This window comes from Pantherophis guttatus, chromosome 8 (genome assembly GCF_059756535.1).
Source record: "Pantherophis guttatus breed Tessera chromosome 8, ASM5975653v1, whole genome shotgun sequence".
NCBI lineage: Eukaryota > Metazoa > Chordata > Lepidosauria > Squamata > Colubridae > Pantherophis > Pantherophis guttatus.
In genome coordinates, this window is record NC_142070.1 from 83,536,449 (window position 1) to 83,549,774 (window position 13,326).

The window sequence follows — 13,326 nt, forward strand, 5'->3', positions numbered from 1 at the left end:
TTCCTTCCCTTGCAGTGCTGACAGGTGCACCCAGCCGATGGATGCCAGCTCAGCCAGAAAGCTACCCCAGGCCATCGCTCTCGAGCCCGCCGGACGTGAACTTCGTTGGGCGACTTTCTGTTCCTGGCCGGCCTCGAGGAAGGCAGCCTTTGTTATCTGGCCCAGAGGGTTATTGCGGGAAGGTGGGCTGTCACTCCATCCCCAACTCCCTCATCATCCTGCATAGCAGGAAAAGGAGGCTGCTTCTTCAACCCAGGTTGGACATTGCCAGGAGATGGAGGAAAATAAAGCTGGCCTTGGGGAGTTCCATGTTGTTTATTTCTCATGCAGCCCAGAAGCGCTATAAGAGAAACCATCACCCCCCCCACCCCCCCACTTCCACCCTGCTGAATCCTCATCCTAAGAATCCCTGAAGCTTCCACACCAGCAGCCTTGGCCTCTGCGGGGGCCCGTTGGGACTGGGAGATGCTTCAGTGGGAGCCAAGCCCTGGGAAGGTGCATCTCGTGGGAGGCTCCCAGCCCAACTGCCACAGGAGGGCCGGCTGGCAGGGTGGGGCCCCTTGTGCGGGGGGGGGGGGGGGGGCAAAAGGAGAGAGCTTTTGGCCACAGCCCCTTCCTCCCATCCTCAGTTTCTGGTATCTTCTTGGTGAGCATTTGCTCATCTTTTTTTAAAGACATCTTAAAAAATACTTTAAAAACACTCGTCGCTGGCAGGCTGGAAGTATAAGCCGCTTAAAGTAACGCAGGTAAAACAAGCGCAAAGGGCTAGTGGAAGAAGCGCAGACTGTAAGCCAAGCTAGCCTCCCTTTTCTTGCTTCACTAGAGACTTCCCCGAAACTTTGGCCCGTGTTAGAGAACCGAAACAGAAACATCCACCTCGTCAACCGTGGTCGTCTGCCTTTTGTCCCGGGAACAGACTGCCGAGGAGGGCTCCGCAAAGGCCCCCTCAAACATCTCCTGCACCGTCTGGCAGACCTTCCTCCTGAAATGTTGCCCCACGAAGACGTAGAGAAGAGGGTTGATGCAGCTGTTGGCATAAGCCAGGGCAACGGACACGCTGTCCCACCACAGCAGGGCCTGGTGAAGTGAGGTTTGGGGGGCAGCCAGGAGGAAAAGCAGGCCAGTGACGTGGAAGGGAGCCCAGCAGAGGAAGAAAGTGGCCACCACCAGCAGGATCAGCTGCAGGGCCCTCCGGCGAGGCCCCACAAAGAGCTTTGAGAGCATCTTTCGGGCAATCAGAGCGTAGCAAGCGGCCATGACCGCAAAAGGCAGCAGGAAGCCAAGCACAGCTCTGGTGAGGGTGATGGACACAAAGACGCTGGGCGGTTGGGCGTCAGGGAAATAATCGGCCGGTTGGTCCTTGAACTGGGAAGTGCTGGCTGTGGGTAAACTCGGATGGACCCCGGGAAACTCGTGCAGAATGGAAGGAGCAACAGTAACCGGCCTCCTCATGAAATCTGCCTCTGTCTTGGTTCTAGAATGGTGCGATACGCCCAAAGGCGTCACGGTGATTCTCTGGGTTGTGTTTACAGTGGGGTAGGAAGGGTGTGGATCCAGGTTCCCACCTGGGGAGGCACGGTCGTAGGTGCTTTCGGTGGCCAAAAGGGTGTTGTCTTCTACGTCCCACAGATCATCCAACCACTGGTAGTCCTCATGTCTCTCCGTTTGCCAGTTGTTCATGCACCTGGTATTGCCAAATTCATCTTTCAGGGTCTCCCGGTAGAAGAAGGAAGGGCAGCACAAAAGGAAGGCAAGGATCCAGATGACACCGCAGACTGCGGACGCAAGCCTGACCGTCCGGTGATTCTGACACCAGACGGGTTTGGTCACCAGGAGGCACCGGTCAATGCTGATGGCGGTGAGGAGGAAGACGCTGGCAAACATGTTGAAAATAACGGCCGAGGGGAGAACCTTGCAGAGAAGCCAGCCAAAGGGCCAGCGCTCGTGGAGGGCCAGCTGAGCGATGGAGAACGGCAAGGAGAGGCAGCAGACAAAGTCGGCGATCGCCAGGTGCAGGAACCAAACCGTGTTCACCGTTCGCTTCATCTTCAGGGCAATCGCCCAGATGACCAGGCCATTTCCGGGGAAGCCCAAGAGGAAGGTGATGGAGAAAATGGCCAGGGAGCCGACTGAGGTGGAAGGCAGCGGGAAAGGCTCACTGTTTTCGTCTAAGCTGCCGTTCGCTAGCAGTGGAGCCATCTCTCGTCACAAAGGGAAGCCTGAAAAGAGTTCAGAAACGTTATCTTGGGCTGCAGGTGGATGTGGGGTTTCCCCCCCCTCCCCCACCCCAGAGGGACCTTTGGCGAGCTGCATTTTCATGCCCCGATATCCTCAGCCAGCGTTGTGGGGGAAATGCTTGTGGGACGGCTCCCCACAAGGCTGTCGCTGATCTTTAGTAACCAGAAGATGCTGGCCGGCCAAGGGGATTTTTGCTTTGCTTTCCAACCACAAGATTCGTGACATTAGCTGGCTGGCTCCATTTGTACATAACACAAATATTGGGACAATATTAGAAACCTGTAAGGGAGATTGTTTTAATTGATCAAGAGAGGATGTGTTGGTCCTGATTAGAAGTAGAAAACATATTTTTGACTGCAAGAAGCTATGCCTTTGACTTTGAGATCCATTTCAGGATGGTAGAGGAAAGCCCCTTGTGAAAGTCTGGAACTGCGGAAGCTTCCTTCCATCCAGCCCACCGCAGTTTGCCACCGACCAGGCTCTCCGCACCTGATGGCACCCAAACCTTTTGCAGCCCAAGGCCACAGGATTAGACCGGGGGAAAGCTCTGCACGCCCCCACGCAGGATCTGGCCATGGAAAAGGGGGGGGGAGCCCCAGGGCTCCTGCCGCTGGTTAGCAGCATCCCGGAGAACAGCAGGAAGCTAAAGGAGGGGGGGGGAGGGTCTCCAGCCCGCGACCCTCCGATTTCGCTTTGCCAAGGAGCGGCTTAGTTCGCCGGGTTTGTCTGGCAGGCTGCGGGTAACCGGTCGGTCCAAAGCGAGTCGCCGCTTGGGAGTCAAGGCAGAGCTGGGGGTGGGGGAGGCCCAGGACTCTTGCCTGCCGCCTGGGGAGGGTCGCGGCCCCCGACCGCCAGAAGCCCCCCTTCCTACCTGGGCGAGGTTCCGCCGGGCTCCCTCGCTATCGTCCGCGGAGGCGAGACGGAGAAAGGGGGAAAGTGCCCCATCAGCACTTTTGGGGCCGGGGCCGGTCGGCCAGTTCCGCTTTCCCAGGGCGGGGGAGGCTGAGCAGTCACAGGCGATGAAGCGGGAGGGGCTGAGCCAGGGGGACTCCCCGCCACTTGGCGCGGGGAGGGGGGCTGCTGAAGCGCATCTCGAGGGGCGGGGGAGAGCGAGCGAGCGAGCGAGCAGGGGCTCCGCCGGGCGAGCGCGGGGCTGCCGTCGGTGGGGAGGAGCTGCGGTGGGCGTCACCCCGAGCCCTTCTCCCGCACCTGTAGAGGCTATCGGCCACGCCCCCGCCCGGCCCAGGGGAGGAGCCGACAGAGGGCTCCACCCCCGAAGAGGCAGCGCGGCCCCTCTGCCCCGCACGGCTCTACGGCTCTTGAGCGCCCCCGCGGGCGGCCATAGAGGCCGGGAGGCAGGAGCGGCGCCTGCGCGCCAGGACGCTGGGCGGAAGCGGCGGGCGGAAGGCGGCTGCGGGTCTTCCCTTCCGGCTCGCGGTCAGCTGGCGGGGGCGATGGCGGCGGCCGAGGCGGAGTACGAGTCGGTGCTCTGCGTGAAGCCCGAGGTCAGCGTCTACCGCATCCCGCCGCGGGCCTCCAACCGCGGCTACCGGTAGGAGGCCGAGCCCTGCGGCGCCTCGCCCCCCGCCGCTGCCCCGCCCCGCCCCGCCCGGGCGAAGGTCGGCCGCCTCCCCCGCGGGGCCTCCGGTGGGGGGGAGGGGTGGGGGGGAGGGGGTGGGGGGGGGGCGGAGGCGGAGTGGGGGGGGGCCGGGGCCGAAGCTCTCGGGGGCTGCCGCTCCTTCCCTCCAGCCGCCTCTGCCCTCTGCCCTCTTGCCAGGCGCCGCCGGGGGAAGGGAGGCTTGGCTGGAGCCTGGGCCTGGCGGGGCCTCTGCCCCGGGGGGACCCTCACGGCAGCCCTCGACTTACGGCCGCAGTTCAGCCCAGAGCTTACGTTGCTAGGCGAGAGGGTCGTTGAGTGAGTTTTTGCCCTTGGCTTTGCCTGTCAGAAGGTCGCAGGAGGGGCTCGTGGGAGGCTGCAGCCGTCATAACTATGGGTCGGTTGCCAAGGGTCCAAATTCGGCCCGTGCGGCCACGGGGAGGCTGCGGCAGTCGTAAGTGTGGAGCAAGGGTGGTGAGCCACTGTTTTCCGTGTAACTTTGAGCCCTTGTAAGTGGAGGACTTGCCTTGCAGGGCCTCCGACTGGAAGCTGGATCAGCCCGACTGGACGGGGCGCCTGCGCGTCACCTCCAAGGGGAAGGTCGCCTACGTGAAGCTGGAGGACAAAGTCTCAGGTGAGGGTCCGGCTAGGAGAGCCCCGGGGGCCCCCGGAGGCCTTGATGGGCTCCTCAAAAGGTCCTGCCGCCTGTGGCTGCTCCTTCCCTCGTTGGGCCGAGTGATACACGGACGGACGGACGGGCCTCTCTTAGACGCCTTCTGCTTTTGGTGATCTTTCAAAGCAGAGTCTCCGTGAAGCAGGGCCAATGAAATACTTGGGTTGTTTTCTCCTTTCTGCTTATGGAAAGTGATGCTGGAGCAATCCAAAGCTGTCTGTAATTATCTCTGAGTAATGAGGTATTGATTGGGTGGTTTGGGATAACCGGTAATTTTATGGGGAGCCTTCTTTCCGGCGTGTTTTGGGCAATACGGAACACTTTCTGGCCTGGTTCTTGGATTCCTCCAAATGAGGATTTTTGCAGATTGACTTGGATTCCTAACCCCGCTCACGGCACGGTTTTGCTTGAAGGTTTGGTGTGTTTATGCCTGAGTCTAGGCTGATTCTTAGTTTGTGTTCCAACCCGGCTTTTTGCCAAAGTGGGCTCCCCACCCCCTTTCCCGTCTCGCTCTTAGCCCTCCGGCTGCTCCTCATTCAAAACGAAGGGAAAGAACTGACTTTCAAATCACAACAAATGCTCAAACATCTTTCCAGGAAATGGAACATTGAAACTTAGGAAACATAAAGCTTCTCTAATTGCAGCTTTGAAAAAAGACATCTTATTTATCAATTTTTTATTGGGTTAATTTGATTTTTTGTTAGATTATTTTATAAATTCTATAATTTGATATTTTGCTATGGTAGCACAGCAGTTAGAATGCAGTATTGCGGGCAAACTCTGCCCACTGCCAGCAGGTCGATCATGACCAGCTCGAGGTTGACTCAGCCTTCCGTCCTTCGGTAAAAGAGGACCCAGATTGTTGGTGGCAAATAATACTGGTATTTGTGAACCGCTTAGAGAAGGTTGTAAAGCTCTGTGCAGCTGTATATAAATCTAAGTGCTATGGCTATGTATTATTCCAATCTAGTTGCACAGAGGATGCCCTGGTGAAGGATCTCGTTTCAGAGGTCAACCAAGGTTGGGGGGGGGGGGCACTGGCAAAACGGCTGCTAGGGAGAGCTGCCCACTCACAAAAGGCATCCTACTAATCTCCATCCAGCTGCCCAAGAGATGGATGGGTCCGAAGCCCTTGTTTCCTGCCCTCTCAGGATTGCCTCTTGGGCAGCTCTCCCTGGCAGCCATTCTGCCAGAGGCCCCCCTCCCCCCTGCCGCCCAAACGCTTTCTGGAAAGGGTCTGGTTTCCCCTTCCCTTGCTGGGCCTTGAAGGCGGCTCTCTTCTTGTTTCCTCCTAGGGGAGCTTTTCGCACAGGCTCCGATCGATCAGTACCCTGGCATTGCAGTGGAGACGGTAAATGACTCGAGCCGGTATTTTGTCATCCGGATTCAGGATGGAAATGGTAAGAAGAAGAAGAAGGATGCACAGTTTCTTCTTGGCTGATGTGAATGATGGCGGCCCCACTGAGCATGCCTCCAGCCACCCTAAGGCATCTGGCCCCTGGGGACCGTCTTTCAGCCATCAGGGAGCCAAGAAATGCCCCTTGGGAGCAGGTGGAGCAAAGCACTTCAGAGCGTGCCTTGCCTTGGGCAGAGCCAAATGCCCGGCGAGGAAAATTCTGAACTAAATGTGAGAGGAATTGAACGTGGGGAGCGACCTGAGAGATTCCGTGTGAAAACTCCTCTCTCTCTCCGGCTGGTTCTCAGCTGAGGACCTGAACGGCCTCAGATGGACTGAAGGCATCTAAAGGAGGGATAATGGAGCTAAGGAAGTCCTTGGGGCTATTGTACAGGTGTGGCGTGAAAGCTGTTACCAGGTTGGTTCTGACCGCCAGGTCTCCTGAGCCTAAGGAAAGAGTTTCCTCTGGGCCAGGGACTGATACGGAGGTTGGCATTCCTTTGAGAGGATAAGAAGGCCTATAAGGTGGCAGAGTCGGCCCCTTCTCCCAATGGGAAGCCAGAGAGACTCCCCGAAGGCCAGGCATACAAGGCGCTGCGTTAGCAAAAAGTGGCAGAGAATTCCCAGGATCTCTTGGGATCTTTCCCTCCGGCGGCTGTGCTAACTGCTGCTGGCTTTCTTGATCAGGGCGCAGCGCCTTCATTGGCATCGGCTTTGGCGACAGAGGAGACGCCTTTGACTTCAACGTGGCCCTGCAGGACCATTTCAAGTGAGTCTGCCTTGCTGGGCGAGGAGGGGAATCGGCCGGAGGAGGGTCAGCCTAGGGCGGGAACCTTCCTTCCCAGCTCCACAGAAACGGAGCTGCTTCTGTCTGGAATGGGGGCTCGGTTTGTTCAGCTCCGTTCAGATGGGGTTGTTTCATCGCCTAGTCCAGGAGGGTGAGGAGCTCTCTTGAAACCTCAGACAAAACAGGGTGTGTGGTTGCACTAAACAGTGTTGCAGCCTCTCAGAGCGAGCCTCCCATCTGCCGTCCAGGGTCCCCACGGCCGAGGGGCTTTTGAGCCTTTCCTCTGGGCACCTTCACGGGTTGACCGTGACCTTCAGCCATTCGGTGAACAATCATTCAGACTTAGAGCAGGGCTGAACCGATGGTGGGTAGGACGGATCCTCAGCGTTGCAGCTTCCTCACGGTTGCGTGATCACAATCTGGGCACTTAGCACTTCAAGAGCAGCTTCAGCCCCCCCCCCCCCCCAACCACGTGATCGCCATTTGCAACATTTCCTGCCGGCTTCCCCAGAAAGTTAGTTGGGAAGTTGGCAGAGAAGGGCGCAATTACCCCACATGTTCACCCCACACAGCCCCCAGCACCTTTGCACTTTCTCAGGGCCGACCGTTTGCACCATCCCAGCCCCGCTCTCCCCCACCACCACTTCGCTAGTTTTCCTTCTGACTTCCATTGTGGGAAGCCAGCAGACCGTTGCCCCCCCCAACGACTCCAGGGTTCAGTTAGCACAACCGACATTGCCATCACTAAGCGATGCAGCCACGCTTTGTGACCGCGTTGCTTAGTGACCGGCGTTCCGGTCCCCGTGGCTGTTGTAAGCCGAGGACAGCCCAGCCTGCTTCCTCTTCTGTCCTTGCAGCTAACCTTCTTGCACACAGGTGGGTGAAGCAAGAGACGGAAATCTCCAAGGAGTCCCAGGAGCTGGACAGCCGGCCCAAGCTTGACCTGGGCTTCAAGGAAGGGCAGACCATTAAGCTGAACATTGGGGTGAGGCTCCCCTGCGCCTCTTTCCTGGCTTGCTTGGGTCTCAAGGGGGGGGAGTAAGGGGGGGGCGGTGATTCCGAGAGGTCCCTCTTAACGCTGCCTTTCTCCCTTTGCAGAATATCCCCGCCAAGAAAAGTGGGTCAGCAAAGCCCCGCCCTGCTGGCTCAGGTGGACTCAGCCTCCTCCCCCCACCTCCGGGGGGCAAAATGGCCCCTCCTCCCCCGGTTCCCCCTCTTTCTTCGACAGCCATTTCCAACCACGTAACTCCACCCCCCGTGCCGAAGTCCAGCAGTGCTGGCAACACAGGTAACGGCTGCTTCCCGGTAGAGGGTGATTCTGGGGGGTCCCCACTCAGCAGGCGCTCAGAATAGTGGGGGGGGAGGGGGGCGGCGGCAGAGGCCCTGATGGTCATGGAGTCGGGATGGGGAGTCCTTGTTCTTCCTCAGGAGGAGAAACCCCTTGGCATGTCTCCCTCAGCTTGGCTGGCAAGCCGGTCCAAGGAAAGGCTGGCCTTTCGGATTGGCCGGGGATTCCCCTCCCCCTCCCCCCCCCCGGCTTCCCTTTTGTGGGTCTTACGGTCCAAAGTAAGTACAAGTAGTCCTTGACTTTCAACAGTTCAAACAACAGCATTGAAAAAAGTGACTTAATGACAGCTTTTCACAGTTACGACCTTCGCAGTATCTCCATGATCACATGGTCAAAATTCTGATGCTTGGCAGCTGGTTCATACTTACGGCCGTTGCTGTGTCCTGGGAGTCTCGTGATCCCCTTCTGTGACCTCCTGACCAGCAAAGTCAATGGGGAAGCCAGAATGGCTTTATAGCCAGGTTACTCACTTAACAACTGCACAGATTCACTTAACAACTGTGGCAAGAAAGGTCGTAACACGGGGCAAAGCTCACTTAACAAATGTCTCACTTAACAGCATAAACATTGGGCTCACTTATGACTTGTGGTCATAAGTCAAGGACTACCTATACACACTGATTTGGGTGGTTCCAGGCAAGGTTTGGGGGGGCGGGTGGCGGGTGTTGTAGCAGCCCAAGTGGTTTATCCTCTGCCTCTCTTGGCAAGAGCTGAAGCTGAAGCTGAAGCAGAACAATCGGCCGGATATAATCCTGTTAATCCTGGTACTTTGAGGGCTGAGAAAATCGGGAGTGGATCCTGATTGGTGTCCCGAGAGAAAGTCGGAGGAGACCCTCTCCATATTTCTAATCAAGAACCCCCTCCTTTGACACCCCCACCCCCCAGATATCCTCCTAGACTTTGATTTGCCACCCGCCGCCTCCAAGGGCCCTGTGCCTGCCGTCCTCCCAGGCAGTCCAGATCTCTGGGGAGACTTCAACACGGCACCCAGGTAAGAGGGAGGCTCCGGGGTCGCAGCCCTTCTCCTTTCGTGATTTCACCCATGAGGGGGGAGGGATGTTCGCTTCAAGATCTTGTTGGAAAGACGGGAGGGGTTTCTCTCCTGGGGAGGGCCGGTCCTTGGGGGCCCCCAGCCCACTTGCCTTTCTCCTAATCCTTTCGCTGCCTGTGTCCACCCTCCACCCCACACCCCAGTGCAGTTCCCAGCCAGCCTGCTCAGCCGTCTAACTGGGTTCAGTTCTGAAGAAGCAGAGTGGAGGAAACGGAAGTGGACCAGTGACCGAGACAGATGGACCCAACTGGGATGGGAGTTTCCCAACGTCCTTGGCTCTTCAGTCGAATCCTAATTTCCAGACAATCCTCCTGTTTTTGTTGATGTTCCCGTCCCATTGACGCCCGTTGCATTTTATCTCTTACAGCAGAATTGCTTCAGAATTCGCCCTTCCGGGAGCTTTGGAAGAGCGAGGAAGGATGGCTGAAACCCGGGCTCCTGCTTCTGGTCAGTCCCTGAGGTCTGGGAGGCTGACCAGACGCTGCTTTTCGTTTGGGATTTCCAGCCAGGCTCCGTTTCCTTTCTTCTGGGCCTCAGTGCGCCTGGTGCGGGCGGAGGGCCAGAGCTGCTCCTGTTGATCTCTGCTCTCGGGGGGCTCCAGTCGAAGCACCTGATCTGGGGCAGTCCTCATCTGGCTTTTCCTCAGTCTCCTCCCCTCCAGTTTGGTAGTCAGGGCCTCCGAATCCGGTTTTGTGTTTGGTGAGCCCTTGCAATTTCCCCGGCTTTTTTCTCACGGCTCAGTTCTAGTGAGATGATCCCTTCCAAAATTGGACGTAGTTGCAGCACCCAAGAGACCCTCCTGCTCCCATCTTTTACAGATGACGGGCACGCACCTCCTTCCGGGCTCCCTTCTGAACCCGGTTTGTGGTGCCCTCGAGATAGGCTGCCTGGCACGCGCACACGGCAGAGGCTCGCTCCGCGGCCCACTCCTTCATCACAGGAGCAGGGTGGCATGTGAGCTCTGCCCCTGCCAGGGAGGGTCAGGCTTCTGGATGCAACTTTCTGGCCAGTATGTTTTGTCGCTAGATAGCCTGTCCCTGGCAGAGCTTACTGAATCATGAAGTCGTTTCTGGCAGCGCCTCTTCCCTCCGCCTGCCTGCCTGCCTGCCTGGTCCGTGTCTTTTTGGGATTTGCGCACGTCTCCCCTTTGCTCCTCTTGCCGTTGGCGAGCTCACACGGCTCTGAAACACCTGCTTCGCTTGGCCCTCGAATTGGGAGGCCGTTTTCTTGTTGCGCTCTAGATCCGTTTCTCCCGGTAGGCTCGTGACCTCTGTGGGCGGTAATAATTACGCTGTAGTCTTGGCTCTCGCCTGTTGCATGTCCTGGGTGACCCCGTGGTTTGGTGCTTCCCCTGTGGGTAGTTTTTAAGTGAGGAAGGCACTTCCAGGTAGCCTCTCCATGTTTTGTCTCTTCTCCGCTCCCGGCCACGATCTCCTTTGCAGAGGAGCAGAGGGGATCTGCTCCGCTAGTATCACGCGGAAGACTGCAGGGAATGAAATGCACTTTTTAAAAATAAAAATAATGGGTGCCTCCCTAGCAAGGCTATCCGTAAACAGCCCCCCGGTCCACTTAACTCCTGAAGTTTCCTCTGTCCCTCACAGGCGGCAGCCAAGGGTTACGTTGGAAGGGCCCGATTCCCCTGGGAAGCGGGAATCGTAGCCCAGCTGGAAGGCGCCTGGTTGGGCTTAGCCGGTTCCACCCCTTCCTTTCGCCCTTCAACGCCCTGCCTGGAGGTTCTGGATCCGGCTGACCCCTCTCCTTCCGCGGCAGGTCCCCTAGCCATTTCCACAGCCTCACAGCCACCCGACTTCCTAAGTTGACTCATTGGGAGGCTGTCCCTCTGTGTGCGTGTTTTCTTACGGCTAGTATTACCTAAATAATATATTATGTATTGTCACAAACAGAAGTAATATTCATCTGTATGTATATAAAGTATAAGATGTACTGGTTCAATAAATAGCAAATAAAAGAATTAAACCTGGGGAAAGCTGTGCATTAAAAGGAGCAACAGGGCAGCTCCCTTCTTTAACGCTCAACCCCCCCCACCCCTCCCCCGCTCCCGGCTTCTCCGGGCTGGCCGGAATCTGCCTCCTTCCCCAGGGTTGGGCCAGGCCGGGTTAGTCAGTGGGTTGGTCGGCTGAGGAGGATGGAAGAGAGGAGATGTTGGAGCAGGTGGCTGGTGAGCCTTTAGCCTCCCTGGCAGTGCTGGAAGCTGCCCCTCCAGTCGGAAGGGCAGAGGGCACTCCCTGGCGTCTGCAGGGAAGCCTCCAGTGGTGGCCACAAACGGAGCCTCTTAACATGCGCAAAGTCCGTGCGTGTACAAAGGGGAGGAGCTTTGATTGCAGCGCTCTGACTGTTGTGTTGCTTATTTTGACCTCCCCTGAACCTCCAGCCTTCATAATTTTTTAGAGAAAGCGCTAAACAGCCGTGCGGGAAGGATAAAGGATTCCGTTCAAAGAGAGAAGATGGGTGAAACAGGAACTGACCCCGAGGCAACTCTTCATAGGAAGGACGAAGGAAGGAAGGAACGAGCGAGCGAGGGAGGTGAACCAGAGTGCAGCAGCCGCAGCAGCAGCCAACACCAAGAGAGTTCTGCAAAAATCTGCGGTTTTGTGGCCCTTGCGAGTGGGGGAGGGGGCAAGATTCTCTCCACAGTAGAGAGGATGCGGCTGTGCTCTATGGAATCACGAGGAACAGAGTCATGGGTTGGGTGACTCACCACTACCCAGAAATTGCAACGGAGGTTCCTGTCCAGACCCCTCGGCCCGTGACCTCTCTCCATTGCCAGGCTCTGGGGCTGACGGGGACTGGCAGAAACGGCTTCTTTTCAACCCATTTCACACCTGGTTTTGGAACAGGAAGCCAGTCCTGGTTGCCCTGCGAGATGAGCTGTGTTGGGAAAAGGAAGGGAAACATGAAGCAAGTGACTTAGCTTAGTGTCAGCTATCGACAAGACTGTAGCTTGCTAGCTTTGCATAATGGCAGCAAAATCACTTCTCTTTTCCAGCCAGAAAAATTGAGGAATTAATGTGCTTGAAAAAACAGGGAGCTTCTCTTTTACCGAGAGGCTTGATCACTTTATGTAGTGATCAAAGGTCTCCCTGGGTGACGGTGCTGTGGGCTGGCTCAGCTTCTTCGGAGCCCTTCCTTCCTTCCACCCAGGTGCCCTTGTCTGGTCCTGCCACCCCAGCAAGTGGGACCTGCAGCTCTTGAGGCTGGCTGGCTGGCTGGCTGCTCCCTCAAGAGCTGGGAGGGGGCTGGGAAGGAAGCCGGCCCTCCCTCCCTCCCTCCCTCGCCTGTCCAATCCAGGGTCCCTGGCTCTCCTCTCGGGGAAACGAGGCCCGGCCTGCTCCCGGCCTGCCGGGCTCCTCCCAAACGCACAGCCTGGCAGATGATGTGGTGGGGAAGAAGCGGGACTTGCCCAAAGCACATCCTTGGTCCCAGGCAGAGCCTCCGTGGGGAAACCCCGCGGCTAGTTTTAGGTTGCTGGGTGCTGATGACGATCGTGATAACGGCTGGCTCAGCCTAGGGCCCCTGGGGGCAGGGGGGAACCTTTCTTCTTCAGGGGACATTGGACTTAGGGACGTAGGTGGGGGGGGGCACCTCTTAATTCTTCCAGATTTCGTGATGCGGCCTCTCTCCACGCGGAAAGCCCACCGTGGGCTCTGAAGCGGTGAAGTGCCCCCCTGCCCCCAACTTGGCGATCTGGGTAGACAGCTCTGCAGGCCCTTTTGAAACCCGAAGAGCGCATTGGATCGTGTGGGGAGTCCGGTGCTGTTTTGCTTGAAGCTTTCAAAAGCAGGAGGAAGACAAATGGTTCTCAGAGCTGTTTGCCTGGAATCACGAAAATAAAAGGGCTGCCTTTTGGAAAGGCGTACCTGGCGCCCCCTGGTGGACTGACAGTTCAGCATCAAGCCTTGGCAACTGCAGGAAAGGGGGAGGCGGGAAAGACTGAGCTGGGTTGGGGTGCGCTTAGGTGTGACCCTCAGAAAACCAGGGAAGACTTGGTGGGCGCACCTGCTGCAGGGAAAAGGCATGGAACTGCTGTTGCTGGAGGATGGCTTATTCCCCGGCTCAGTCAGCTGTTCGATACCCAGGAAGATGCTTGAAGATTGCGGAGAACTTGAGGGGTGGCATCTGAGGAGACCCATCTTTTCAAGTACACTGGCAAAAAAGCGAATACAATCCTTGGTCGTATAAACAGAGGCACAGAATCAAGATCACGTGAAGTATTAG

At 57.3% G+C, this 13,326-nt stretch overlaps 2 protein-coding genes across 3 annotated transcripts; one reads left to right on the forward strand and one right to left on the reverse strand.

Annotated features, from left to right (window-relative positions):
* Nucleotides 1-299: 299 nt before the first annotated feature.
* Nucleotides 300-3,640, reverse strand: C3AR1 (complement C3a receptor 1). Its single transcript, XM_034435973.3, has 2 exons — nt 3,110-3,640; nt 300-2,219 (listed from the first exon to the last, which is right to left on the reverse strand). The coding sequence occupies exon 2, from the start codon at nt 2,197-2,199 to the stop codon at nt 850-852; it is 1,350 nt and encodes a 449-aa protein (XP_034291864.2). The 5' UTR covers nt 2,200-2,219; nt 3,110-3,640; the 3' UTR covers nt 300-849.
* Nucleotides 3,500-11,077, forward strand: NECAP1 (NECAP endocytosis associated 1). 2 transcript variants are annotated; one of them, XM_034435971.3, is made up of 8 exons: nt 3,500-3,790; nt 4,369-4,469; nt 5,804-5,908; nt 6,592-6,673; nt 7,568-7,676; nt 7,790-7,979; nt 8,925-9,030; nt 9,234-11,077. In XM_034435971.3, exons 1-8 carry the CDS (start codon nt 3,693-3,695, stop codon nt 9,280-9,282), a joined length of 840 nt encoding a protein of 279 aa, XP_034291862.1. In that variant the 5' UTR covers nt 3,500-3,692; the 3' UTR covers nt 9,283-11,077. The 2 variants fall into 2 exon arrangements, with proteins under 2 accessions (XP_034291862.1, XP_034291863.1); XM_034435972.3 differs by having other exon boundaries at nt 3,656-3,790; nt 9,239-11,077.
* The last annotated feature ends 2,249 nt before the right edge of the window (nt 11,078-13,326 follow it).